Here is a 22894-nt window from a genome sequence, read left to right as displayed (position 1 = left end):
CAGTTAGTATTTTTTCAACTAGCATGCTGAATTCCTCTTTTTTCAAATATGTGTGGAATTCGGAAAGAGCCAGCGTTACCAGCTGTCTTTGCATCTCTGTGGGATGTATGGATAATGGACAGTCCTGCTTGTGCAGGTTCTCACTCCTCAGGTTGGACCTGCTTCAGGAAAATCCAGCTTAGTTTCCCTCACAATGGAATCCATCCCACTTTAACAGACCCTTTTTTCCCCAAATTCCCAGCAGTCTGAATTCTTCCCACTTGGGCACCATACACAAATGCTGGAGGAGCTCAGCAAGTCAAGCAGCATCTATGGAAGAAAATAAACAATCGATGTTTCAGGCCAGGACCCTTCATCAGGACAGAAGCTGCCTGATCTGCAGAGTTACTCCAGCCTTTTGTGTGCATTGCTCAAGATTTCCAGAATCTGCAAAATTGTATCTCTTCCCTCTTGGACAGTTTAGCTTCATTTCCTTCAACGTCTTACAAAGTGAAGCCAAGTGACCATGTGACAATAAGGTTTGGTTTCCAGATGAGCTCAGTGCTCACTTTGACCGACAGAACATGGAGGCATCTTCACAAACTCCCACAGCCCATGGCAACACGAGGCCGACATGAGAGCATCCTTCAGGAGAATGAACCAGCGGAAAGTATCTGGCCCAGTCAGGGTACCTGGCTGAGTACTGAGACCTGTGCTAATCAACTGCCTGGACTGTTCACTGATATCTTTAGTGACTCACTTTGGCAGTCTAAATTATCCCCACATGCTTCAATCAGGCTTCAATTATACTGGGGCGCAAGAAGAATGTGGCATCCTGCCTCAATGACTACCATTCAGTAGCACTTACATCTATGCGATCAAGTGCGCTGAGAGGTTAGGGATGAAGCACATCAGCTCCTGAGTGACTTGGATCCACTCCAGTTTGCCTACCATCACAATAGGTCAATTTTTGGCTCTGCACTCAACCCTGAAACACTGGGCAGTGAAGATGCACACATCAGGATGCTCTCCATTAACTGCAGCTTTGCAACACTATCATCCCCTTAAAACTCCAAGATAAGCTCCAGGACCTAGGCCTCAATGCCTCCTTGTGCAACTGGTTCCTCAATTTGATCATGTGCAGATGCCACAGTCAGTTTGGATTGGCAACATCTCCCCCACAGTCATCAGCAGCACAGGCGTGTCACAAGGCTGTGCGCTTAGCCCACTGCTCCACTCCCATTATGCTTATGACTGTGAGTCTAAGTACAGCTCCATTGCCATATTCAAGTTTGCTGATGACACCACTGTTGGGGGCAGGATCAAAGGTGGTGACAAATCAGCCTATAGGAGAAAGGTTGAAAATCTAGCTGAGTGTTGCCACAATAACAACCTCTCGCTGAATGTCAACAAAACCAAAAACCTGAATATTGATTCCAAGAGGAGGAAACCGGAGGTACAGTACAAGAGCTAGTTCTCACCAGGAGATCAGAGGTGGGAAGGCTCAGCAACTTTAAATTCTTTGGTGCTACCATTTCAGGGGATTTGTCCTGGGTCCAGCACGCAAATGCCATTATTGTGCCCACCTGGGTGAGCTGTTGTGTCATGTCAGAGAGATTTCAGGATCTTCTCTCGATCCAAATTTCAGATTGTGTAATAAACCAATCCCTGAACATGTGTGTTAAGGGATTAACAGGAAGGAAGGAGGAAGTAGTGATCTTGCTACAAACTGACTTTGAGCTGAAATTGAAGTTCAAAGAATCATATCAGGACTTCTGGTTGCAGAAAGAAATCTCCGAGAGCTATTCTGCACTGTGGAGAAAGGCCAAGATACTCTGTATTGCCTTTCCAATGTCATACTTAGTGAAGTACAGTTTCAGTGCAGTTGCCCAACTTTCTTCAAGGCAATGAAACAGACTGTAAATTCCTGAACATGGGGATCTGAGTGCCATTCAGCCTGATGTTGAGAAGCTGGTCCAAGCAAATCTATCTCATTGAAAAGGGCAAAAGCAATGAAGTAGTAAACAGCTGGACTAGTAGCGTCCATTCTAAAATTGTTGTTGGATTTTTTTTACTGTAAATAAATAAAGAAGCAATTTTATTTGTAGCTTTAAATAGATTTGAATATGGAATTATGTGTCACTACTTTAAATCTGCAGTTTCTATTCTCTTTCACTGTGTTTCGTAAATGAAAATTCTTTTAGTTGTTCTGTAATGACTGGAAAGGGAAAGGGGTGCACTGGGGATGTGGTCTAGGAGTCAAAGAGGCGATAATCCAAAGAAGTTTGGGAACCACTGAGAGTTATGGGAGAGTCTATAATGTTAAAGACAAAAAATTTCAAGTTCAAGTTCAGTTTATGTCATTCAACTATATACATGTCTACCGCCAAATGACCGTGTGGCTAGGCACACCTCAGATGCCATCTACGATATAAATTTGCTGATGACACAACTATTGTTGGGAGAATTTCAGATGGTGATGAGGAGATGTACAGGAGCAAGATAGATCTGAGTGGTGTTGCAGCAATAACCTTACACTCAATGTCAGTAAGACCACGCAATTTATTGTGGACTTCAGCAGGGGATGTTAAGGGAACACACGGCAGTTCTCATCGATAGATCAAAAATGAAAAGGGTGAGCAATTTCAACTTCCTGGGTGTCAACACATTTGCAGATCTATCGTGGGCCCAACATAGCGATGTGATTACAAAGAAGGCATGACAGTGGCTATATTTCATTAGGAGTTTGAGGAGAATTGGTATGTCACGGAGGTCATGTAAATTTCTACAAATGCATCGTGGAGAGCACTCTTAACTGTTTGCATAACCATCTGGTATGGAGGGGCCACGGCACAAGACCGGAAAAAGCTGTGGGAGGTTGTAAACTCATCCGGCTTGCACATGGGCACTAGCCTCTCCAGCATCAAGGGCACCTTCAAAGGGTGGCATCCATCATTAATGACCCCCATCACCCAGAACATGCCCACTCCTCATTGCTGCCATCAAGGAGGAGGTACTGAAGCTTGAAGTCACACACTCAAAGTATAAGGAACAGCTCCTTCTAGTTCACCATCAGACCAAGGTGCACAACACAGTACCGAACAACTCACACGCATAATGTACAGGCAGTCCCCGAGTTACGAACGTCTTGACTTACAGACAACTCGTACTTACGAACTGAGGAAGGAGGACACTGTCCGCCATTTTAAGTCGGATTGCGACGCCGTCCACCATTTTAAGTTGTTGCCGTTGACACTGCGTTGAGTGTTTAACTTCGTATTTGGCTTAAATTTTTCTTAGTAAGATTCACCCTGACCCCCCCATTCTGGTCGGCTGGTGGCGCAATGAAATCTGGAGAACGGAGGTTTCCGAGTTCGATCCAGAGAGAATCTGCCCCCGTGCCGGGTTGATGTCGATCCAGTGACTCCCGTGCCATCCGTGCCAGGTTGATGTTGAGCTCGCAACTCGACCTTGTAAAAAAAAAACACTGCCACCTCCAGTTTAAATTCCCACGTGGAATATTGTGGAGGATCAAATGCCCAAACCCAGCACAGCCCCCACTTGTCCCATTTAGCCTGTCTCAGTGCAGTGGTCATTAAGACCCAGCCGACTTCCGGAGCCGGCAGAACTTGGGACCCACCACCCACAGTGTTTCTGTTCCATTGAAGGGAAGTGATCGTGATTGAAAATAAAGTTGAAATAATAAAGCGTTTGGAAAGAGGTGAAACACCATCAGTCATTGGAAAATCGTTAGGCTACAGTCAGTCAACGATCGGAACAATTTTAAAGGATAACGGATAAAGTGAGAATAATGGAGCATGTGAAAGGCCTTGCCCCGATGAAAGCTACAATTATTACTAAGCAATGCAGTGGTTTAATTATTGGAATACATACGTTTCCCAAGTGTTTTATATGCATAGAAAGGTAAAATATATACTATATACTAAGACGAACGTTTGACTAACTGATGCTAAATAATACCGGATGTACTTGTTCCGACTTACATTCAAATCCGACTTAAAGACGGACTCAGGAACGGAACTCGTACGTAACCCAGGAACTACCTGTATAATGTAATATTAGCACAAATAATAAGGTGCATTTATGACACAGGTTAAAAAGTAAACAGTATAACGCTACTGGAGCTTCATGCTGAAAAATGATGAAAATTTGGTTGGCTGACCTTATGTTGCCTGATTAACACTCTTACAATGGCTTCACAGATGTCTAACAGATTGCTTACAGATACTTTCTTTTGGTATAGATATGAACCATGTGATCTTTTAACAGAGAATTATGAACTGGACACAAGGTGGCATTTCAATAGGAAAGTTGCCCTTAGATTTTTTAAACATACATCAGTAAATTGACATGAGCATGAACAGGTGTCTCATGAAAGCCATGTTATATAGCAGTTGTGGGTGAGATTCATTTAACAGTTGAGTGTAAAAATACCAACAAGGGTGACCCTAACCAGACCATACTGTAGTTGTTGTCCTGCAGCCCTTGGGCTTCTGGACCGACTTTATTCACTTCAGCGCTGTCTCACTTTGTAGCCTGTGGAATCACTTTCAGGGAATCTGCAGCTCAAGTTCTCAGTATTATTTGGTTACTTTATTTATTATTTGCACGATTTGTATTCATTTGCACATCAGATGTTTGTTGGTCTTTTTTTTGTGTTTGTTTTGTGGCTGTCTGCAAAAAATGAATCTCAAGGTTGTATATGGTATTCATATTTTGATAATATATTTACTTTCAAGTCTTATTTCAGCGAGGTGATTTAAAATTACTTCAGCACTTTTCCTGACAAATAGCATTTCAGTTTATGGATTTTGGTTGGATCACTTTAGCAATCTTTTATTAGTAATTTTGACATACTGGGAATTTTACAAAGGATTACAAAATGATACAACAGTTTATTACAGCATCTGATAATACATGTAGAAAAGTTTCAGTAAATTTCTTTGTATTCTGATCTGCCACACTGTGCACTTATGATGGGACCAAGGAAACCAAGAATTCTGCAGCCTTGCACTGGATATTCTTTCCTTCCAGAGCAGACATGAAAACATAACAATATACTACAGACAGAATAGTAGGCTTATTAGCATTTCAATTTAGTCAACAGTTTTGCTGAAGAAGAACTATTTGAAGCTATAACGAAAACACTTCAATTCCAATATTCATCATATTGCTTGATTTATTGATTACATTTCCCTGACTATTTTGCATTTAACTCTGAAAAATGCAATTGGCATAACATTGTATATTGCACTAATTAGAAATATCTAACCAGAGAAAATCTGCAGATATCTGCAGATGCTGGAAATCCAAGCAACACACACAAAATGCTGGAGGAACTCAGTAGGTCAGGCAGCATCTATGGAAAAGAGTACAGTCGACGTTTCAGGGCCTAGACCCTTTGGCAGGAAATCTCTCTTCATTTCTTAAGACATTAACTAACACCAAAATATAAAGTGATATATATATTATATATATACACACACAGTACAAATGTCTAAATTTCTGAGGACCAGAATAGATTCAATATATGAATAAGTATTATTTTAAAAATTATTACATTAATTAAGTTAATTTTTAATAACTAAGAAATGAAAATCATGAAATCTTAATGAAAAGTAATAGAAGTCATAAGTATTTAATTATTATTCTACCTACTCTACATGGAATATATTTCCTTAAATAGCACACATAATTTGCGAGTGTGATAAGGTTAAATAAAGATCTCACTGTAACAGTTATATAAATTAAACATACTAAGACTACAGAATTCTATTAAATTGCATTTTAATGTAAATCAGCAACTTTCCAATATACTTTTTTTGACGAGCAGAACAGAATCTATTTTTATTTGCAGGACCATAAGGTAAACATTAAAAATTGTCATAATATCAATATTTCTTATACAATTCAAATGCTTAAAAATGTTGAACTAAAATCTTGCAAAACTGTCAGAACTATTGGCTCTTAATTCTAATACTCAGCAGACTGCTTGCTTCTTGTTCTACTCATTCCTTTGAGCAAAGTTGCGTTGGTATCTGAATTGGAAATAACAGAAGTTAATTTCTTCATTCTCATTTAGGGGATATTTCAAACCATTTGTATGATTTACACTTAAACTCCAGTGCACAACTCTTCAACTTGTAGATACCAATTTTCAGATGAGGTGTAAAGCCAAAGTTCTATTTGCCATGCTCCAGTGATTTTGTGGAAGTTTAAAGATCCTTTAACCTTGCTTAACGAGAAATTATAAGACCTCCCTCATTTCTCCCTTCTAACTCAACTGGAGCAGCAACAAATTAAATGATCAATCATGTATCTCTGGTTTTGTGATGCACAAAATGGCTGCCATGTTTTCCTACCTGACAATAGCCACTGCAATTCAAAGTTATTAACTATACGTTAACTGCCATGATATGTTTGTGTAATTTATGGTAAAATGATATATAAATTAACTTTCCTATCCTTAATGCACTATTTATTGATGTATTCTCCAAGTGAGTAAATTATCAATTCCCTGAAGGAATCAATTAATCTGCCACTGTCTGTGAAACTCTGTAGCCTTTATACATTGTCAGAGTATAAAGGTAATCTCATTGTGTATTTTTATCACTGTAGTTTCTTCCAAGACATGCATTAAAATAATTGAACTAGCATTATGCACCAGTAATAAATCTTTGTTTTATTTCAGGGAGCTAGAGTGCAGAACTCTGCTAAGAATCTTGGAGTGAGGGACCGAACACCACAGTCTGCTCCAAGGTAACTGCTCTTCCCAATGAAACAATCGTTTATTTCCTATTACTCCATAACCTGGATACAGAACTGTAAAAATGCATTTAATACAAATGACCACTTGTGCTGATTTGGTGAAATTGGTATTTGTGTTAACTAGTCACTCACCCTCCATTTCTTCTTCTAAAGCTGTCAGTGGGAATGAGAGTACAATGCCCTGGTTAAGATTTCTACTGTTATGCTATAGGTATTTCATTTTAGCAGTTTCTGCAAGAACAGTGTGTCCTGCTGGTAGAATGTTTTGGTTTCAGCTCGATATATGAAGCCCTGCTGTACAACATGGGATTTACACAGCACTCGTTCAAACTGAGGTTTCTTTAATCGGAACATCACGGCATTCCTGTTTGCTTGAGCCTCTAATTGTACTGACCCCAGGCGTTTGCTGTTTATGAAAGGTAGCCACCTCAGCACTGAGTTGCCTGGCTGTTAGGAGGGCCAGCTGATGAGCCAAGTTTGCTTACAAGCCAGTGAGGGGGGCCACAAGAGGAAAATAAAATGGATTCAGGTAGAGTTACTGTAAAAACGAGTTCTTGATATATGGTGCAGCTTTGGTGGGCAGAATTTATGGCCTTAAATTCAGACCACAAGACCATAAGATTTAGGAGCAGAAGCAGGCCATTCGGCCCATTGACTTTGTTCTGCTATTTAATCATGGGCCGGTCCACTTCATCCAGTCGTCCCCACTCCCCTACTTTCACCCTGGCTAATATAGAACCTATCTATCTCTGCCTTAAATACACCCAATGACTTGGCCTCCGCAGCCTCTCGTGGCAACAAATTCCACAGGAAGAGATGCATTTGAGGGCAAGGTTGATGGTGGAGGAAGGGAGGCCCCTTTCTTTGAAGAAGGAGGACTTCTCCTTCATTCTGGAATGAAAAGTCTCATCCTGAGAGCAGATGTAGTGGAGACGGAGGAATTGAGAGAAGGGGATGGCGTTTTTATAAGTAATGGGGTGGGAAGTGGTATAGTCCAGGTAGCTGTGAGCGTCCGTGGGTTTGTCATAGACACAGCTTATCTACTATCTACTTTCTTAGAACTCTTTGCAGATTCAGTATGTCAGCTACAACTTTGACAAACTTTTAGAAATGCACAGTGGAGAGTACACTAACTGGTTACACCAATGCCCTGGAAAGGAAAAACCCCCCACAAAAAGCAGGAGATATAGCCTAGTCCATCACAGGTAAAGCTTTTCCCACCATTGAGCACTGTTGCAGGGAGCAGCATCCATCATTGTGGACCCCCACCATCCAAACTATGCTCTTTTCTTACTCCTGCCATCAGGAAAGAGGTACAGGAGCCTCAAGTCTCACACTATCAGGCTCTGGAATGGTTATTACCCTTCAACCATCTGGTTCTTGAACCAGAGGGGGTAAGTTCACACACCCCAACACTGAACTGATTCTACAATCCAGGAGTCTACAACTCTCATTTATTCATTCATGATATTTCTTGCTTACTTATTATTATTTACATTTTCTTTTGTTTTTGCATTTGCACTGTTTGTTGTCTTTTGCACATTGGTTGTTTGTCTCTGTTGTATGCGGTTTTTCATTCGTTCTATTGTGTTTCTTGTATTTCTATGAATGCCCATAAGAAAACGAATCTCGGGGAAGTATACAGTGACATTTATGTACTTTGTTAATAAATTTACTTTGAATATTTTGTACACAAAATGATAAAGATTTATTATTTCTTAGAGTAGTTACATAAAACTGTCCAGTTTGAAGTTAGCATGCAGCAGAACACTCAGATATTTTTGCAAATTGACATTTGGAAACGGACTCCTAGTTCTTTTAGTCAATACCTTTTGAATATTACAAAACATTACTTCTCTGGGACCAGTTATCATCATAATGCTTCATTGAACCTGTTCTTCAAAATCTTAGATAAAATGAAGTTCATCCCAAAGCTATCTGGCAGATTATTTGATGGTAATCGTCTTTGCACTGAATACAAAATACTTTAAATTGCCTGAAATCTGATATAACAGCAAAAATACTGACATTGCTCAGTAGGCTAAAGTTTTGACTCTTTTTCAACAGCTAGATTTGTCAGATCCCTCAGTTCCTTTCCCATCTATCTTGAAATGGAAAATACACGCATGTAATTATCAAGAATTAGGCATGTACTCATGTTGATTACAATTACCTTTGTTTGAAAGCCCGATGAAAGTAAATTAAATGCTGTCAGTTTCCTTGAGTGTTACAGATTCCACAACTTTAAGTCAAAACATTTCTTGCAGATTCATCACAATTCATACAACCTTCACAAGGAAAATTATATTTTGGCTTTAATGATTCATTTTGAGGCTTGGTTGCTTCTCATGCTATATGCTTATATTGTTGTTCTACTTGTTTTTCAGTCAGAAGGACATTGGTTAAACCCACATGCCAAAAACTTGATCAAGTTGATACCCCCTTTGTAATACTGAGGAAGTGGTGAGCTATTACAAGTTTGGGTGTTATCTATTGAATGCAGTTTTAAACCAAGGCCTGTTTGGTCTTCTCACGGGGAAATTAAAAATCCAAAGTTCCAAGTTAAATTTGTTATCAGAGTACATACATGTCACTACACACAGCCCTTTGACTCTTTTTATGTGGACATACTTAGCACATCAATAGAATGGTAACTGTAAACTGTAAACATCCCAACATTCAATCAAATGAGAGCAGGGACATTCTCCAAATATCCGATCAACCTGTATCCCTAACCCAGCATCACTAAGGATAAACAGAATACCTAATAATGTAACTAGTAATCTGTTAGAAGAACTCAGCAGGTTGAGCAGCAATTGTGGAAGGGAAGGAATTCTTGGATCAAAAGCCTGCATCAGGAATGAGAGCAAAGGGGTGAAATGGCCATATAAAGAAGAAAAGGGAAATGGTCGGACAGGAGACAGTGAAAAGGTGAAAGGTGGCAAATATTGAGGAAAGATACGTGGCTGAGGTAGAAAGTCTTGTAAGAACAGGCCAAAGAGTTGAAGAACAGTGGAAACCACAGAGGGTCTGTGGGAGAGGGTCTTACAAAATGTCCATTGGAGAGAGGATGAACACTTCTTTGCAGTTGGTGTTCCTTGAAGCAATGAACAATCTGCTGGAGATCTTCTAAATACAGCCTGACCCACTAAGTTCCTCCAACAGATTGTTCACTGCTCCGGATTCCAGCATCTGCCATCTCTTGTGTCTTCATTATACCACTCCACTGTGAGTCTCTTCAAAGCACAGCGACTTTGAAGAAAGTTTCATTCCATGTCCAATGGAAGTTCTGTGAGACCCACTCTCACTGCTCCCCTATGTGGTTTTCACTACTCTCTGGCTATTTGGCTACACATTCTTACCAAGACTTGCAACGACTGCAACATATCCTTTATCATAACTTGTCATCTTACTCCCTTTTCAGTCCACTAAACTCCTTGGACTTCTGCCTCACTACCTACCCCCAAACTCCCACCCCCTCACTTTATATTAGCCATCTCACTTCTCCACTCTAGGTCCCTAAGCAGAATTTTGACCCAAAACATCAACTATTCCTTTCTTCCCATTGATGCTCCTCAGCCTGCTGAGTTCCTCCAGCAGGTTGTTTGTTGCTCCAGATTCCAGCATCTACAATGTCTTAGAAACATAGAAAACCTACAGCACAATACAGGCCCTTCAGCCCTTGAAGCTGTGCCGAACATGTCCCTACCTTCAACTACCTAGGTTTTAACCATAGCCCTCTATTTTTCTAAGCTCCATGTATCCATCCAGGGGTTTCTTATAAGACCTTATCGTTTACGCCTCCACCACTGCTGCCAGCAGCCCATTCCATGCACTCACCACTCTCTGTGTAAAAAAACTTACCCTTGACATCTCCTCTGTACCTATGTCCAAGCACCTTAAAACTATGCCTTCTCGTGCTAGCCATTTCAGCCCTGGGGAAAAGCCTCTGACTATCCATACGATCAATGCCTCTCATTATCTTGTACACCTCTATCAGGCCACCTCTCATCCTCCATCACTCCAAGGAGAAAAGGCCGAGTTCACTTAACCTATTCTCATAAGACATGCTCCCCAATCCAGGCAGCAACCTTGTAAATCTCCTCTGCACCCTTTCTATGGTTTCCACGTCCTTCCTGTAGTGAGGTGACCAGAACTGAACACAGTACTCCAAGTGGGGTCTGGCCAGGGTCCTATATAGCTGCAACATTACCTCTCGGCTCCTAAATTCAATTCCACGATTGATGAAGGCCAATACACCATATGCCTTCTTAATCACAGAGTCAACCTGTGCAGCTGCTTTGAGCGTCCTATGGACTCGGACCCCAAGATCCCATTGATCCTCCACACTGCCAAGAGTCTTACTATTAATGCTATATTCTGCCATCATATTTAACCTACCAAAATCAACCATCTCACATTTATCTGGGCTGAACTCCATTTGTCATTTCTCAGCAGAGTTTTGCATCCTATCAATGTCCCGTTGTAACCTCGGACTGCCCTCCACACTATCCACAACACCCCCGACCTTTGTGTCATCAGCAAATTTACTAACCTATCCCTCCAATTCCTCATCCAGGTCATTTATAAAAATCACAAAGAGAAGGGGTCTCAGAACAGAACCCTGAGGCACACCACTGGTGACCGACCTCCATGATCTGTCTAAAACCACTCTTTGCATCACATAAAGTTCTTGCATGGCAGCTAAAAACAGACCAGACTTCTAAAACAATAAATGCAATTCGAACAAGAGTAAATAAAATTACTTATAAACCTTTAGAAATTAATGAAGCTTTTAAGAATTTTTACTCTGAGTTGTACAAATCAGAATCACAAAATGACAATGTCAAGATAGAAAGGTTTCTATCACAAATAACTCTTCCAAAATTAAATACGGAAGAACAGAAGGGATTAGATATGCCTTTTACATTGAAAGAGGTCGAAGAAGCCCTAGGATCACTTCAAAGTAATAAATCTCCAGGAGAAGATGGTTTTCCGCCTGAATTCTATAAAAAGTTTAAAGATTTATTAATTCCTCCTCTTATGGAGTTAATACGCCAAGCGGAAAGAACGCATAAACTTCCAGAATCCTTTTCGACAGCCATTTTAATAGTATTGCCAAAAAAAGATAGAGATCCTTTAAAGCCATCATCATATAGACCGATTTCTTTATTAAATACTGATTATAAAATAATAGCAAAAATCTTATCTAATAGATTATCTAAATGCTTACCAAAATTAGTACATATGGATCAAACAGGATTTATTAAAAATAGACAATCAGCAGATAATGTAACTCGCTTATTTAGTATAATTCATTTAGCACAGAAGAGGGAGGAAATGAGCGTGGCAGTTGCTTTAGATGCAGAAAAAGCATTTGATAGATTGGAGTGGGATTTTTTATTTAAGGTATTGGAAAAATACGGATTAGGAGTATCCTTTATAAAATGGATTAAAACCTTAAATACTAATCCCAAAGCTAAAGTAGTGACAAATGGTCAAATTTCAACACCATTTCAGTTAACAAGGTCAACTAGGCAAGGTTGTCCATTATCACCTGCTTTATTTGTGTTGGCGATAGAGCCATTAGCTGAACTGATCAGAATGGACCCAGATATTAAGGGTTTTAGAGTTAACCAAGAAGAATACAAGATCAACTTATTTGCTGATGATGTTCTACTTTATCTAACAAACCCATTGCAATCGTTGCGTAAATTATCCTATAGATTAGAAGAATATGGGAAAGTATCAGGTTACAAAATAAACTGGGACAAAAGTGAAATTTTACCTCTTACTAAAGGAGACTATAATCAATGTCGATCAATAACCCAGTTTAGATGGCCGGCAAATGGTATAAAATATTTAGGTATAAGAGTCGATAATGATATAAAAAACATATACAAATTAAATTATTTACCACTATTGAAAAAAATTCAAGAAGATCTTGATAAATGGATGGTATTACCAATAACATTAGTAGGTAGAGTAAATACCATAAAAATGAATATATTCCCTAGATTACAATACTTATTTCAATCACTACCAATACAACTACCCCAGAAGTTTTTTCAAGAGCTGAATAAATATGTGAGGAAGTTTCTTTGGAAAGGTAAGATGTCAAGAATATCGTTGGAAAAATTGACATGGAAATTTGAGCTAGGAGGGTTACAACTTCCAAATTTTAAGAATTATTATAAAGCAAATCAACTTAGATTTATTGCATCCTTTTTTGAGAAAGACAAACCGGCGTGGATCAGAATAGAACTAGATAAAATAGGAGAAAACATACCAGAAGACTTTATATATAAATGGGAATCTAAATGGATACGGGAAAAGAAAGAATCTCCTATATTAAAACATTTGATTGATTTATGGAATAAGATAAATGTTGACGATGAGACAAAGAAATCCTTATTAGCAAAGAGATCTTTAATCCAAAATAGACTTATTCCTTTTACAATGGATAATCAACTTTTATATAATTGGTTTCAAAAAGGGATTAGATATATAGGAGATTGTTTTGAAGGAGGTATATTAATGTCATTTGATCAATTAAAGAATAAATATAAAGTATCAAACAACACTCTTTTTTGTTACTTTCAACTAAGGGCTTACTTAAGAGAAAAGCTAGGTCAAACAATGTTACTACCGAAACCCAATGAAATAGAAACTTTAATTCAAAAAGGAAAGATTAAAAAATTTATCTCTTGTATGTATAATTTGATTCAAAAACAGGCAATTAAACAAGGAGTCCATAAGTCAAGACAAAAATGGGAAAGTGATTTGAATATCAAAATTGAAGAAAAAAACTGGTCAAGACTATGTCTTGAGAGTATGACAAATACAATAAACGTTCGATTAAGATTAGTGCAATACAATTTTTTACATCAACTATATATTACACCACAAAAAATAAACAAATTAAACCCAAATCTATCTGATCAGTGTTTTCGATGTAACCAAGAAATTGGTACTTTTTTACATTCTACTTGGTCCTGCTCCAAAATTCAACCTTTTTGGACAAATTTAAGAGTTTTACTGGAACAAATCATTGGAATACAACTTCCACACAACCCAACATTACTTTTACTAGGTAATATTGAAGGGATAAAACCGATAGCCAGATTGAATAAATATCAGAAAGAATTTATAAAAATTGCATTGGCAGTAGCCAAAAAAGCTATTGCAGTGACTTGGAAATCGGATACATATCTAAGTATAGATCGTTGGAAGAACGAAATTTATGGCTGTATTCCACTTGAAAAAATCACTTACAATTTAAGAGATAAATATGAAACATTTTTGAAAATTTGGCGCCCTTATTTACAAAAGACAGGATTAAATATATAGGTGCTCCGAAGATGAAATAATTGGTTACTTGGGGAAAGAAATAAATGCATACACCAAAGTTATTACGAACTCCGTGGAGCGTGTGGGGATCTTCCAATATCCAGGCATTCCTTTTTTTTTCTCTCTTTCTTTTTTTTTAGGGATGTTAGGGGGGAGGGGTTAAGGGGAGGGGGGCTGGGTAACATTTTTTTTTTCTCATACACTTTTATTTTGTAACTATTTGAAAACAATAAAAAAAGTTTAAAAAAAAAAAAATAAAATAAAACCACTCTTTGCCTTCTGTGGGCAAGCCAGTTCTGGATCCACAAAGCAATGTCCCCTTGGATCTCATGCCTCCTTACTTTCTCAATAAGGCTTGCATGGGGTACCTTATCAAATGCCTTGCTATAATCCATATACTGTACATCTACGGCTCTACCTTCATCGATGTATTTAGTCATATCTTCAAAAAACTCAGGCTCGTAAGTCACAACCAGCCACTGAAGTAAGACTCACTGGCCTATAGTTTCCTGGGCTATCCCTACTCCCTTTCTTGAACAAGGGAACAACATCTGCAACCCTCCAATCCTCTGAAACTCTTCTGTCCTCGTTGATGATGCATAGATCATTGCCAGAGGCTCAGCAATCTCCTCCTTCGCCTCCCACAGTAGCCTGGGCACATCCCGTCCGATCCCGGTGACTTATCCAATCTGATGCTTTCCAAATGCTCCAGCACATCCTCTTCCTTAATATCTACATGCTCAAGCTCTTCAGTCCATTCAAGGTCATTCCTGCAATTGCCAAGATCCTTTTCCGTAGTGAATACTGAAGCAAAGTATTCATTAAGTACCACCGCTATTTCCTCTGGAGTCTTGTGTCTCTACTTAACAGTATATCTGTATGTGGGACCTTGCTGTGCACAATTTCACTAACACATTGTGCTACATTAAAACAGTGCCTATAATTCAAATCCACTTAATTGATTAGATTTCCTAATGATGTGTAAGGTATTATATAAAGGCAAGTCACTTTCTTTTCTTACATGTGGTATGTTATTACTTTGGTGAGGTGAATTTGCTTCTGTGAGCTATCTTTTTAATGAATTGCCATAATTATTTTCCACCATAAAGGAAAGATTGTTTACTATGAAACCTTAAATGACTGTTCCATCTCTAATCTCATTTTCTTAGTAAATGCATTTACATTCACTTGCATTTTAAAACAATAATTTATTCTGACACATCATTTCATTCTGATAACTTTATCTGATGGATATATTTAATAAGATGCCCAATGGTATCTTGCAAATGTTTGCTCTTTTTATATTAGTTTGTTTAATCAGGTTTCTTTAATTATTGCCTAGAAAATGGATTGGATATATTTTGGACGTGCTAAGGTATAGTGCAAATGTAAAGTTGGCTTCCCATTATAAGAACATGCAAATAGTCAAAAGCATGTGTAAAGCAGTAGGGGGTATTATACCGTACATCCACAAAGCATCTTTAAATCATGATCTGATAGTTCTTGGACTACACTAAATTCGGTGCTGCAGTCAGTGAGTGAAGTCCACCATCATGGCACTTTTCCATAAAACCATAAGACACAACATCAGAATTAGGCCGTTTGGCCCATTCTGAACCCCATTCTCCTGCCTTCTCCAAATAACCTTTGATGCCCTAGCCAGTCAAGAAGTTATCAACCTCTTTTATAAATATACCCAATGACTTGGCTTCCACAGCTGTCTGTTGCAACGAATTCCATAGATTCTGATGAAAGAAATTCCTCTTCATCTCTGTTCTAACAGGATGCCCTTCTATTTTGAGGCTGTGAACTCCCCACTATAAGAAACTTACTCTCCACAACCACTCTGTCTGGCCTTTTCCCATGGCAGTCAGGCAGCAGCACATATTGTGGTTGTGATGGAGAAGGATAAAGATGAACTTTGAGACATTGAATTCCTTAGAACAATCATAAAAACCTGAAGGGATGTTCTGTGTGTATATGGGGCAGAGAGTTGACAGAAGTTCATGAGGGGTGGCTATTTGATGGCTTGAGTTCTTCCTTTTGGGACTGCATGAACTCAGACAGCAGGAAGAAGTAGAGGAGCTGAAAGGAAAAATGGAGGAATATGAAGTTATCTTTTCAGAGTAGTGGTGATTAAAGTTCTGGAGCCTGGTGGTCATAGGGTAAAAAACTGTTCCTGAAACAGATGGTATGGGAACCAAGGCTCCTGTAATACTGAGAAGTGAGCATGCCCTGCATGATGGAGGTCTTTGATGATAGATGTTGCTTCCTTGTGGTTTGGTTGGTGAACACACGCCACCCATCACAGAAGCAGAATGAGGCTCCAACAATATGCCATCAATGAGCAGCTTAATGTCCTCGTGGAGCAGACAGATGCCACTCTTGAATATAGAACATGATACCTATCAGGAAAGAATGCTAATGTAATACATACAATATCAGCATGCTTGAGCAAAGATATGCAATGCCTCCATTAGGGATGGATCTGCCTAGTTATTCTTGCATTTATTGGATCTGAGCTTCAATGTAAAATTTCTCCTGATTGTAGACGTGTCTGCAGCTTCGTCTGCTCTTCCAATCACAGCTTTGTAAGTTTTAACTTTTTCTAAACATCACAGGGTTACCCAATGCATAAAGAAGTAGAGAAATTTTATTGATTCACACACACAAATCACTTCAATTATTGAAGTAAAATAGTGGAAGGAGGCATATCTACATCCCAGTGGAGATGTGTAAGTTACCTAGCTATCAACTGATCAGTCAAACAATAAACAATGAGATGTCTTACCATCAGTCACACACAGTAACATGTTCCTTTCCATGGTCATCATCTTAAGCTCATCAAGTTGTCAATCTATGATAGGCACTGAAGGACCTAATGCTTTGTTAGCTGTCTGACTATTTCAAGGAGCTGGCAAATAGTCGCAGTCCATCATTTCCTAGTTATGGCAGCTCATTAAAGAAGTAATCTCAAGAAAACATGTACTGCAACCAGCTCCTTGATTAGATTATATAGCATTGATCTTTCCACGTCACTCAAATAGTCTATTTAAGAATTGCTGCTTTGCCCACTCTGAGATCAGCAATTTAATTGATTGAACTGTCTTATCAGTCTGAACCTACTGATGCTATGGACTCTCTTTCTCTTGTCTGCGTCTAAGAAAACATCACTTGCTTAATTTATTTCTCTAAAGGAAGTGTAACCTGGACTAAGCCCTATTACCAGGGACACAAACTGTTGCTTTGGAATATTTGTTTAAGAAAAAAAAATCTGTTGAACCTTTAAAATACTGTCTCATCACCCATCTGTTCATTCTCCTTATGTATTTTCCTTCCTGACTGCAATACCTCAAAGTTCAAAATAAATTTAATATCAAATTTCATATATGTCACTATATACAACACTAAGGTTCATTTTCTTGTGGCATGTTCAATAAATCTATAAAATAATAATTATATAAGAATCATTGAAAGCCCACCAAACTAGCGTGTTCAACTAAAGTGAAGAATTCAACAAACTGTGCAAAAACAAAAAGAAGAAATAATAATAATAATAATAATAATTAAATAAGCAATAAGTATCGAAAACAGGAGATGAAGAGTCCTTCAAAGTGAGTTCACAGGTTGTGGAAACATTTCAAAGATAGGCCAGTGAAGTTGAGTGAAGTTTTCCCTTTTGGTTCAAGAGCCAGGTGGTTGAGAGGTAGTAATTATTCCTGAACCTGGTGGTGTGAATCCTGAGTGAGGCTCCTGTACTTTCTTTCTGATGGCAGCAGCAAGAAGAGAGCATGGCTTGGGTGGTAGGGGGTCCCTGATAATGAATACTGCTTTCCTGCAATAGTTTTTCATGTAGGTGTGCTCAGTGGTTGGGAGGGCTTTACGCATGATGGACTGGGCTGTATTCAATCCTTTTTGTAGGATTTTCTATTCAAGGGCATTGGTGTTTCCATACTAGACTGTGATGCAGCCAATCTGTATATTCTTCATGACACATCTAGGTTATTACAGCTGAGGGTGGTAATGGGAATATGCTCCTGTTACCAATTAAATTCTCCCAGTGTCGTGCGCCTCGAATGGTCTCTGACAACCAAGTCCATCCCCTAGCCTTCATGTGCGGCTTAGTTACTAAGCCTGGCAGAACCATTTCTACTGACAGGAGAAAGGGCAAAGGCAGGTTACTGGCATCTTAAAACTAGATACTTTGGGCAGATAAGGCTCATCAGCCATTGTTGGCAGTTGCCAGGGGAAGGAAAACTCTGATCTCAAACCTCTGCTATCTTGCGGCTATACCCACTCATGGGGAAGACATCAGGAGTAAACCCTGAGGAAAAATTCCAGAGCTGGATTCCCTAAGGTAGTCGTACATTGAGACCAATGCTGACTGGTAAATCCTGTGATGCTGCTGGTACTAAGCCTTATTGGTCTCTGCCATTTCTTTGGCTTCATTAGTTGCATGGAGAAGAGTAGCTTGCTGTGTGGGCAACAGCTTGCTCTCCCTATTGTACAGCCCTGGCTTGCTTGCATATCTAGACAGCTAGGATGCAACATCCATGGTCGATCTTGATTAAAGGAGGCTTTAGAAGATCCATCTATGGAACAATTACAATCAAGAGAAAATCTGCAGATGCTGGAATCCAAGCAAAACACACAGAATGCTGGAGGAACTCAGCAGGTCAGTCAGAATCTATGGAAAGGAATACAGCCGACATTTCAGGCCGAGACCCTGATATTCTGTTCCATGGATGCTCCCTGGCCTGCTGGGTTCCTCCGGCATTTTGTGTGTGTGATGCTCACATCTCTAGAAGTTTCTCAAAGTTTTAGATGTCACGTGGATTTTCTTTGGCCATTACTAATACATTATTAAGTTAATATTTTCATGCAATTAATACTTTTATTCTACAAAGTAATCTATAAATTAACCTTCAATATATTAATGATGTGTCAAAATGAGGGACTCTGACAGGTTCAGGAAGATAAGTTTACTTCCCTTAATTTATTATCTGATGGGGTACAGCTCGCCAAAATTCACAGAGCAGCCCAACTCAGAACTCCTGTGAAAACTTTACTGAATTGAGATAAAAGTGTCCGTAATGTGAAACATATAATGTGACATAGCCAGTAACATTTACATCCACTGTGATGAATTGTTTTGAGAGGTGGTGTTGACACATATCAACTCCCGCCTGAGGAGCAACTTTGATCCACTCCAATTTGTCTACCATCGCAGCAGGTCAGTAGCAGATGCTATTTCATTGCCTTTTCACTCAGCCCTAGAACAATACCTGCACAGTGAAAATGCATACGTCAGGATACTCTTCATTCACTACAGCTCTGTATTCAACACCACATTCCACTAAAAGCTAATGAATAAGCTCCAAGACCTTGGCCTCAATGTTTTCTTCAGCAACTAGATCCTCAATTTCCTCACATTTAGACCCTTGTCAGTTCGGACTGGCAACAACATCTCCTCCACAATCACCATCCGCACAGGTATACCACAATGCTGTGTGTTTAGCCCACTGCTCTACTCACTTTATACTTATGACTGTGAGGGCAAATACAGCTCCAATGCTATATTCAAGCTTGCTGATGACACCACTGTTGCTGGCCAAATCAAAGGTGCTGATGTATCAGCGTATAGGAGGGAGAATGAGAATCTGGCTGAATGGTGCCATGACAACAGCCTCTTACTCAACATCAGCAAAACTAAAGAGCTACAGGAAGAGGGAACTGGAGGTCCATGAGCCAGTTCTTAGCAGGGGATCAGAGACGGAGAGGGTCAGCAGCTTAAATCCTCAGTGTTACCATTTCATAGGATCTGCCCTGGGTCCAGCTCACAAGTGGCATTACAAAGAGGGCACAGCAGCACATCTGCTTTCTTAGAAATTTGTGAAGGTTTAGTATGTTATCTAAATCTTTGACATACTTCTATAGAAGTTGCTTTTCTTCTGCCTTTGTCTGTAATTTTCTCATGTTTCTTTGTATTTACAAGAAAGCGAATCTCAGGGTTGTATATGGTGACATACTTTGATGATAAATTTACTTCAAACCTTGGACTTCATAAACATGGGAAATCCAAAGCAACGCACACACCAAATGCTGGAGGGACTCAGCAGGCCAGGCAGCATCTATGGAAATGAATACACGGTTGATGTTTTGGGTTGAGACCCTTCATCAGAACTAGAGAGAAAGAGGAGAAGTCAGTGTAAGAAGCTGGGAGGAGGGGAGGATGAAGTCCAAGGTGGTTGGTGATAGTTGAAACTGGTGTTTCAAAGGGAAGAGGGAGGGGTGAAGTAAAGAAGTGTGATGTTAATTGATGAAAGTGATAAAGGGCTGGGGAAGGGGGAATCTGATAGGAGAAGAGGGAAGAGGAATGAGCACCGGAGGGAGATGGTGGAAGTTGCTGAGAGTTATATGCTGGAACATGGAGGCTAGTAGGGTGGTAGGTGAGAACAAGAGGAACCCTATCCCTGGTGGGGGTGGTGGGAGGATGAAGAAATGGAAGAGATGCGGGTGAAGGCAGCATTGATGGTGGAGGAAGGGAAGTCCCTTCCTTTGAAAAAGAGGGTCACCTTAGTAGTTCGGGAATGTAAAGCTTCATCCTGAGAGCAGATGCAGTGGAGACAGATGAACTGAGAGTAGGGGGTAGCATTTTTACAAGTGGCAGGGTGGGAAGAGATATAGTCCATGTAGCTTGAACTTCATAAACAAGAGAAAATCTGCAGATGCTGGAAATCCAAGCAACACACACAAATTGTTGAAGGAACTCAGCAGGCCCGATCACTCCTCATCTTTATTTTCTCCAGTCCTGCTGAAGGGTCACAGCGCAACACATCGACTGTACCCTTTTCCATAGATGCTGCCTGACCTGCTGAGTTCCTCCAGCATTTGGTCTATGCAGCTTGAAATTCATATTGGATTATATGATGGGAAATACTACAAATTATGATAAAATGCACAAAGTGCTTCCCCCTTTGTGTTTTAATTATCTTACAGAGCCTTTAACTCTGAGTAGTTGCATCATGGCCTTATATGGAAACACCAATGCTCTTGAACAGAAAAGCCTACAAAAGGTAGTGGATACAGCCCATTCCATCATAGGTATAACCCTTCCCACCACTGAGAAGATGGAGCTGATAAGTGGCAACTCATTCTGTGCAGCTCCGATGGTGTTGGATACGTGGATTATGACCAAAGAACAAAAGTGGCTGGCGTTGATTAACACTTTAGTGCAAGGGTGTTTATTAGGTGCGTCAAAAATCTCTCCAGTTTTAGAACATCTTTTCTCAGATAAGGATCCCAAAACTGCACACGATACTCCAATTGAGGCTTCACCAGTGTTTTAAAAAGTCTCAACATTACATTCTTGCTTTCATATTCTAGTCTTATTGAAATGAATGCTAACACTGTAAAAGATCTCCCAAGTCCCTTTGCGACTCGGTTTTTTGTATTTTGTCTTCATTTTGAAAATAATCAACCCTTTTATTTCTTCTATCAATGTGCATGACCATACACTTCCCAACATTGTATTCCATCGGCCACTTGTTTGCCCATTCTCCTAATCTAAGTTCTTTTGTAGTCTCTCTACTTCCTTGAACCTACTTGCCCCTCCACCTGTCTTTGTATCATCTGCAAAATTTGTAACAAAGCCATAAATTTCATCATCCAAATCATTGAAATATAATGTAAAAAGAATCGGTCCGGACATGGACTCCTATGGAACACCACTAGTCACTTGTCGCCAACCAGAAAAGTTCCCCTTTATTCAGCCATTGCTTTTTCCATGCTAGAATCTTTCCTGTAATACCATGGGCTCATAGCTTGGTAAGCAGCCTCATATGTGGCACCTTGTTAAAGGCCTTCTGAAAATCCAAGTACACAACATCAACCGTTTCTCCTTTGTCTACCTGCTTGTTATTTCTTCAAAGAATTTGAACAGATTCATCAGACAGGATTTTCCCTTGAGGAAACCAAGCTGACTATGGCCTATTTTATCAAGTGCCTCCAAGTACCCCAAAAACCACATCCTTAACATCTTCCCAGCCACTGAGGTCAGACTAACTGACCTATAATTTCCTTCCTTCTGCCTCTCTCCCTTCTTGAAGAGTGGAATGGCATTTGCAATTTTCCAGTCTTCTGGAACCACCTGAAAGTAGTGATTTTTGAAAAATCATTAATAATACCTCTACAGTCTCTTCAGCCACCTCTTTCAGAACCCTGGGGTGTACACCATCTGGTCCAGGTGATTTATTTACAGTACCTTCAGACCTTACAGGTTTCCCAAGAATCTTCTCCCTAGTGATGGTAAGTTAACACATTTCATGATCTCTGATGTCCGCAAATTCCACCATACTGCTGGTGTCTTCCACATTAAAAACTAATTGAAATTCCATGGTGAAAATGAGGCGGTGGGGGCCAGGGAACTTGAAATCTTTGAAGAGATGTAAAGTATGGGAAGTATCACAGACATAGGTGGGAAGGGATTGAACAAGTGGAGATAAAAAAGAGTCAAGATAGGCAGAAATATGTTACTTCACTCCTGATGAAGGGTTTCGGCCTAAAATGTCGTCACTACCTCCTCCCATAGATGCTGTCTGGCCTGCTGAGTTCTGCTGCATTTTGTGTTTTTATTTGAAAATACTTATTCAGTTCATCAGCCATTTCCTTGTCACCCATTACTACCTCTCCAGCGTCGTTCTCTAGGTCCAATATCCAGTCTTGCCTCTCTTTTACACTTTATGTATCTGAAGAAAGTTTTGTATCCTCTTTAATA

The 22894-nt window shown here is 39.6% G+C and overlaps 1 protein-coding gene across 2 annotated transcripts in view; it reads left to right on the top strand.

Annotated features, from left to right (window-relative positions):
* Positions 1-22894, top strand: part of prex2 (phosphatidylinositol-3,4,5-trisphosphate-dependent Rac exchange factor 2) — a 400722-nt gene that overhangs the window by 357523 nt on the left and 20305 nt on the right. Inside the window, exons 39-40 of one of the 2 annotated variants that reach the window (XM_073041077.1) lie at positions 6692-6759; positions 9156-9231. In XM_073041077.1, coding sequence (XP_072897178.1) covers positions 6692-6759; positions 9156-9174 — 87 coding nt within the window. In that variant the 3' untranslated portion in view covers positions 9175-9231. The remainder of the gene's footprint in view (positions 1-6691; positions 6760-9155; positions 9232-22894) is intronic. The other variant, XM_073041067.1, reaches the window with a different exon arrangement.

The sequence above is a fragment of the Hemitrygon akajei genome, chromosome 1 (assembly GCF_048418815.1).
Source record: "Hemitrygon akajei chromosome 1, sHemAka1.3, whole genome shotgun sequence".
NCBI lineage: Eukaryota > Metazoa > Chordata > Chondrichthyes > Myliobatiformes > Dasyatidae > Hemitrygon > Hemitrygon akajei.
Note: the sequence above shows the minus strand (reverse complement) of the source record. Positions and strands in the feature narration are given on the sequence as shown.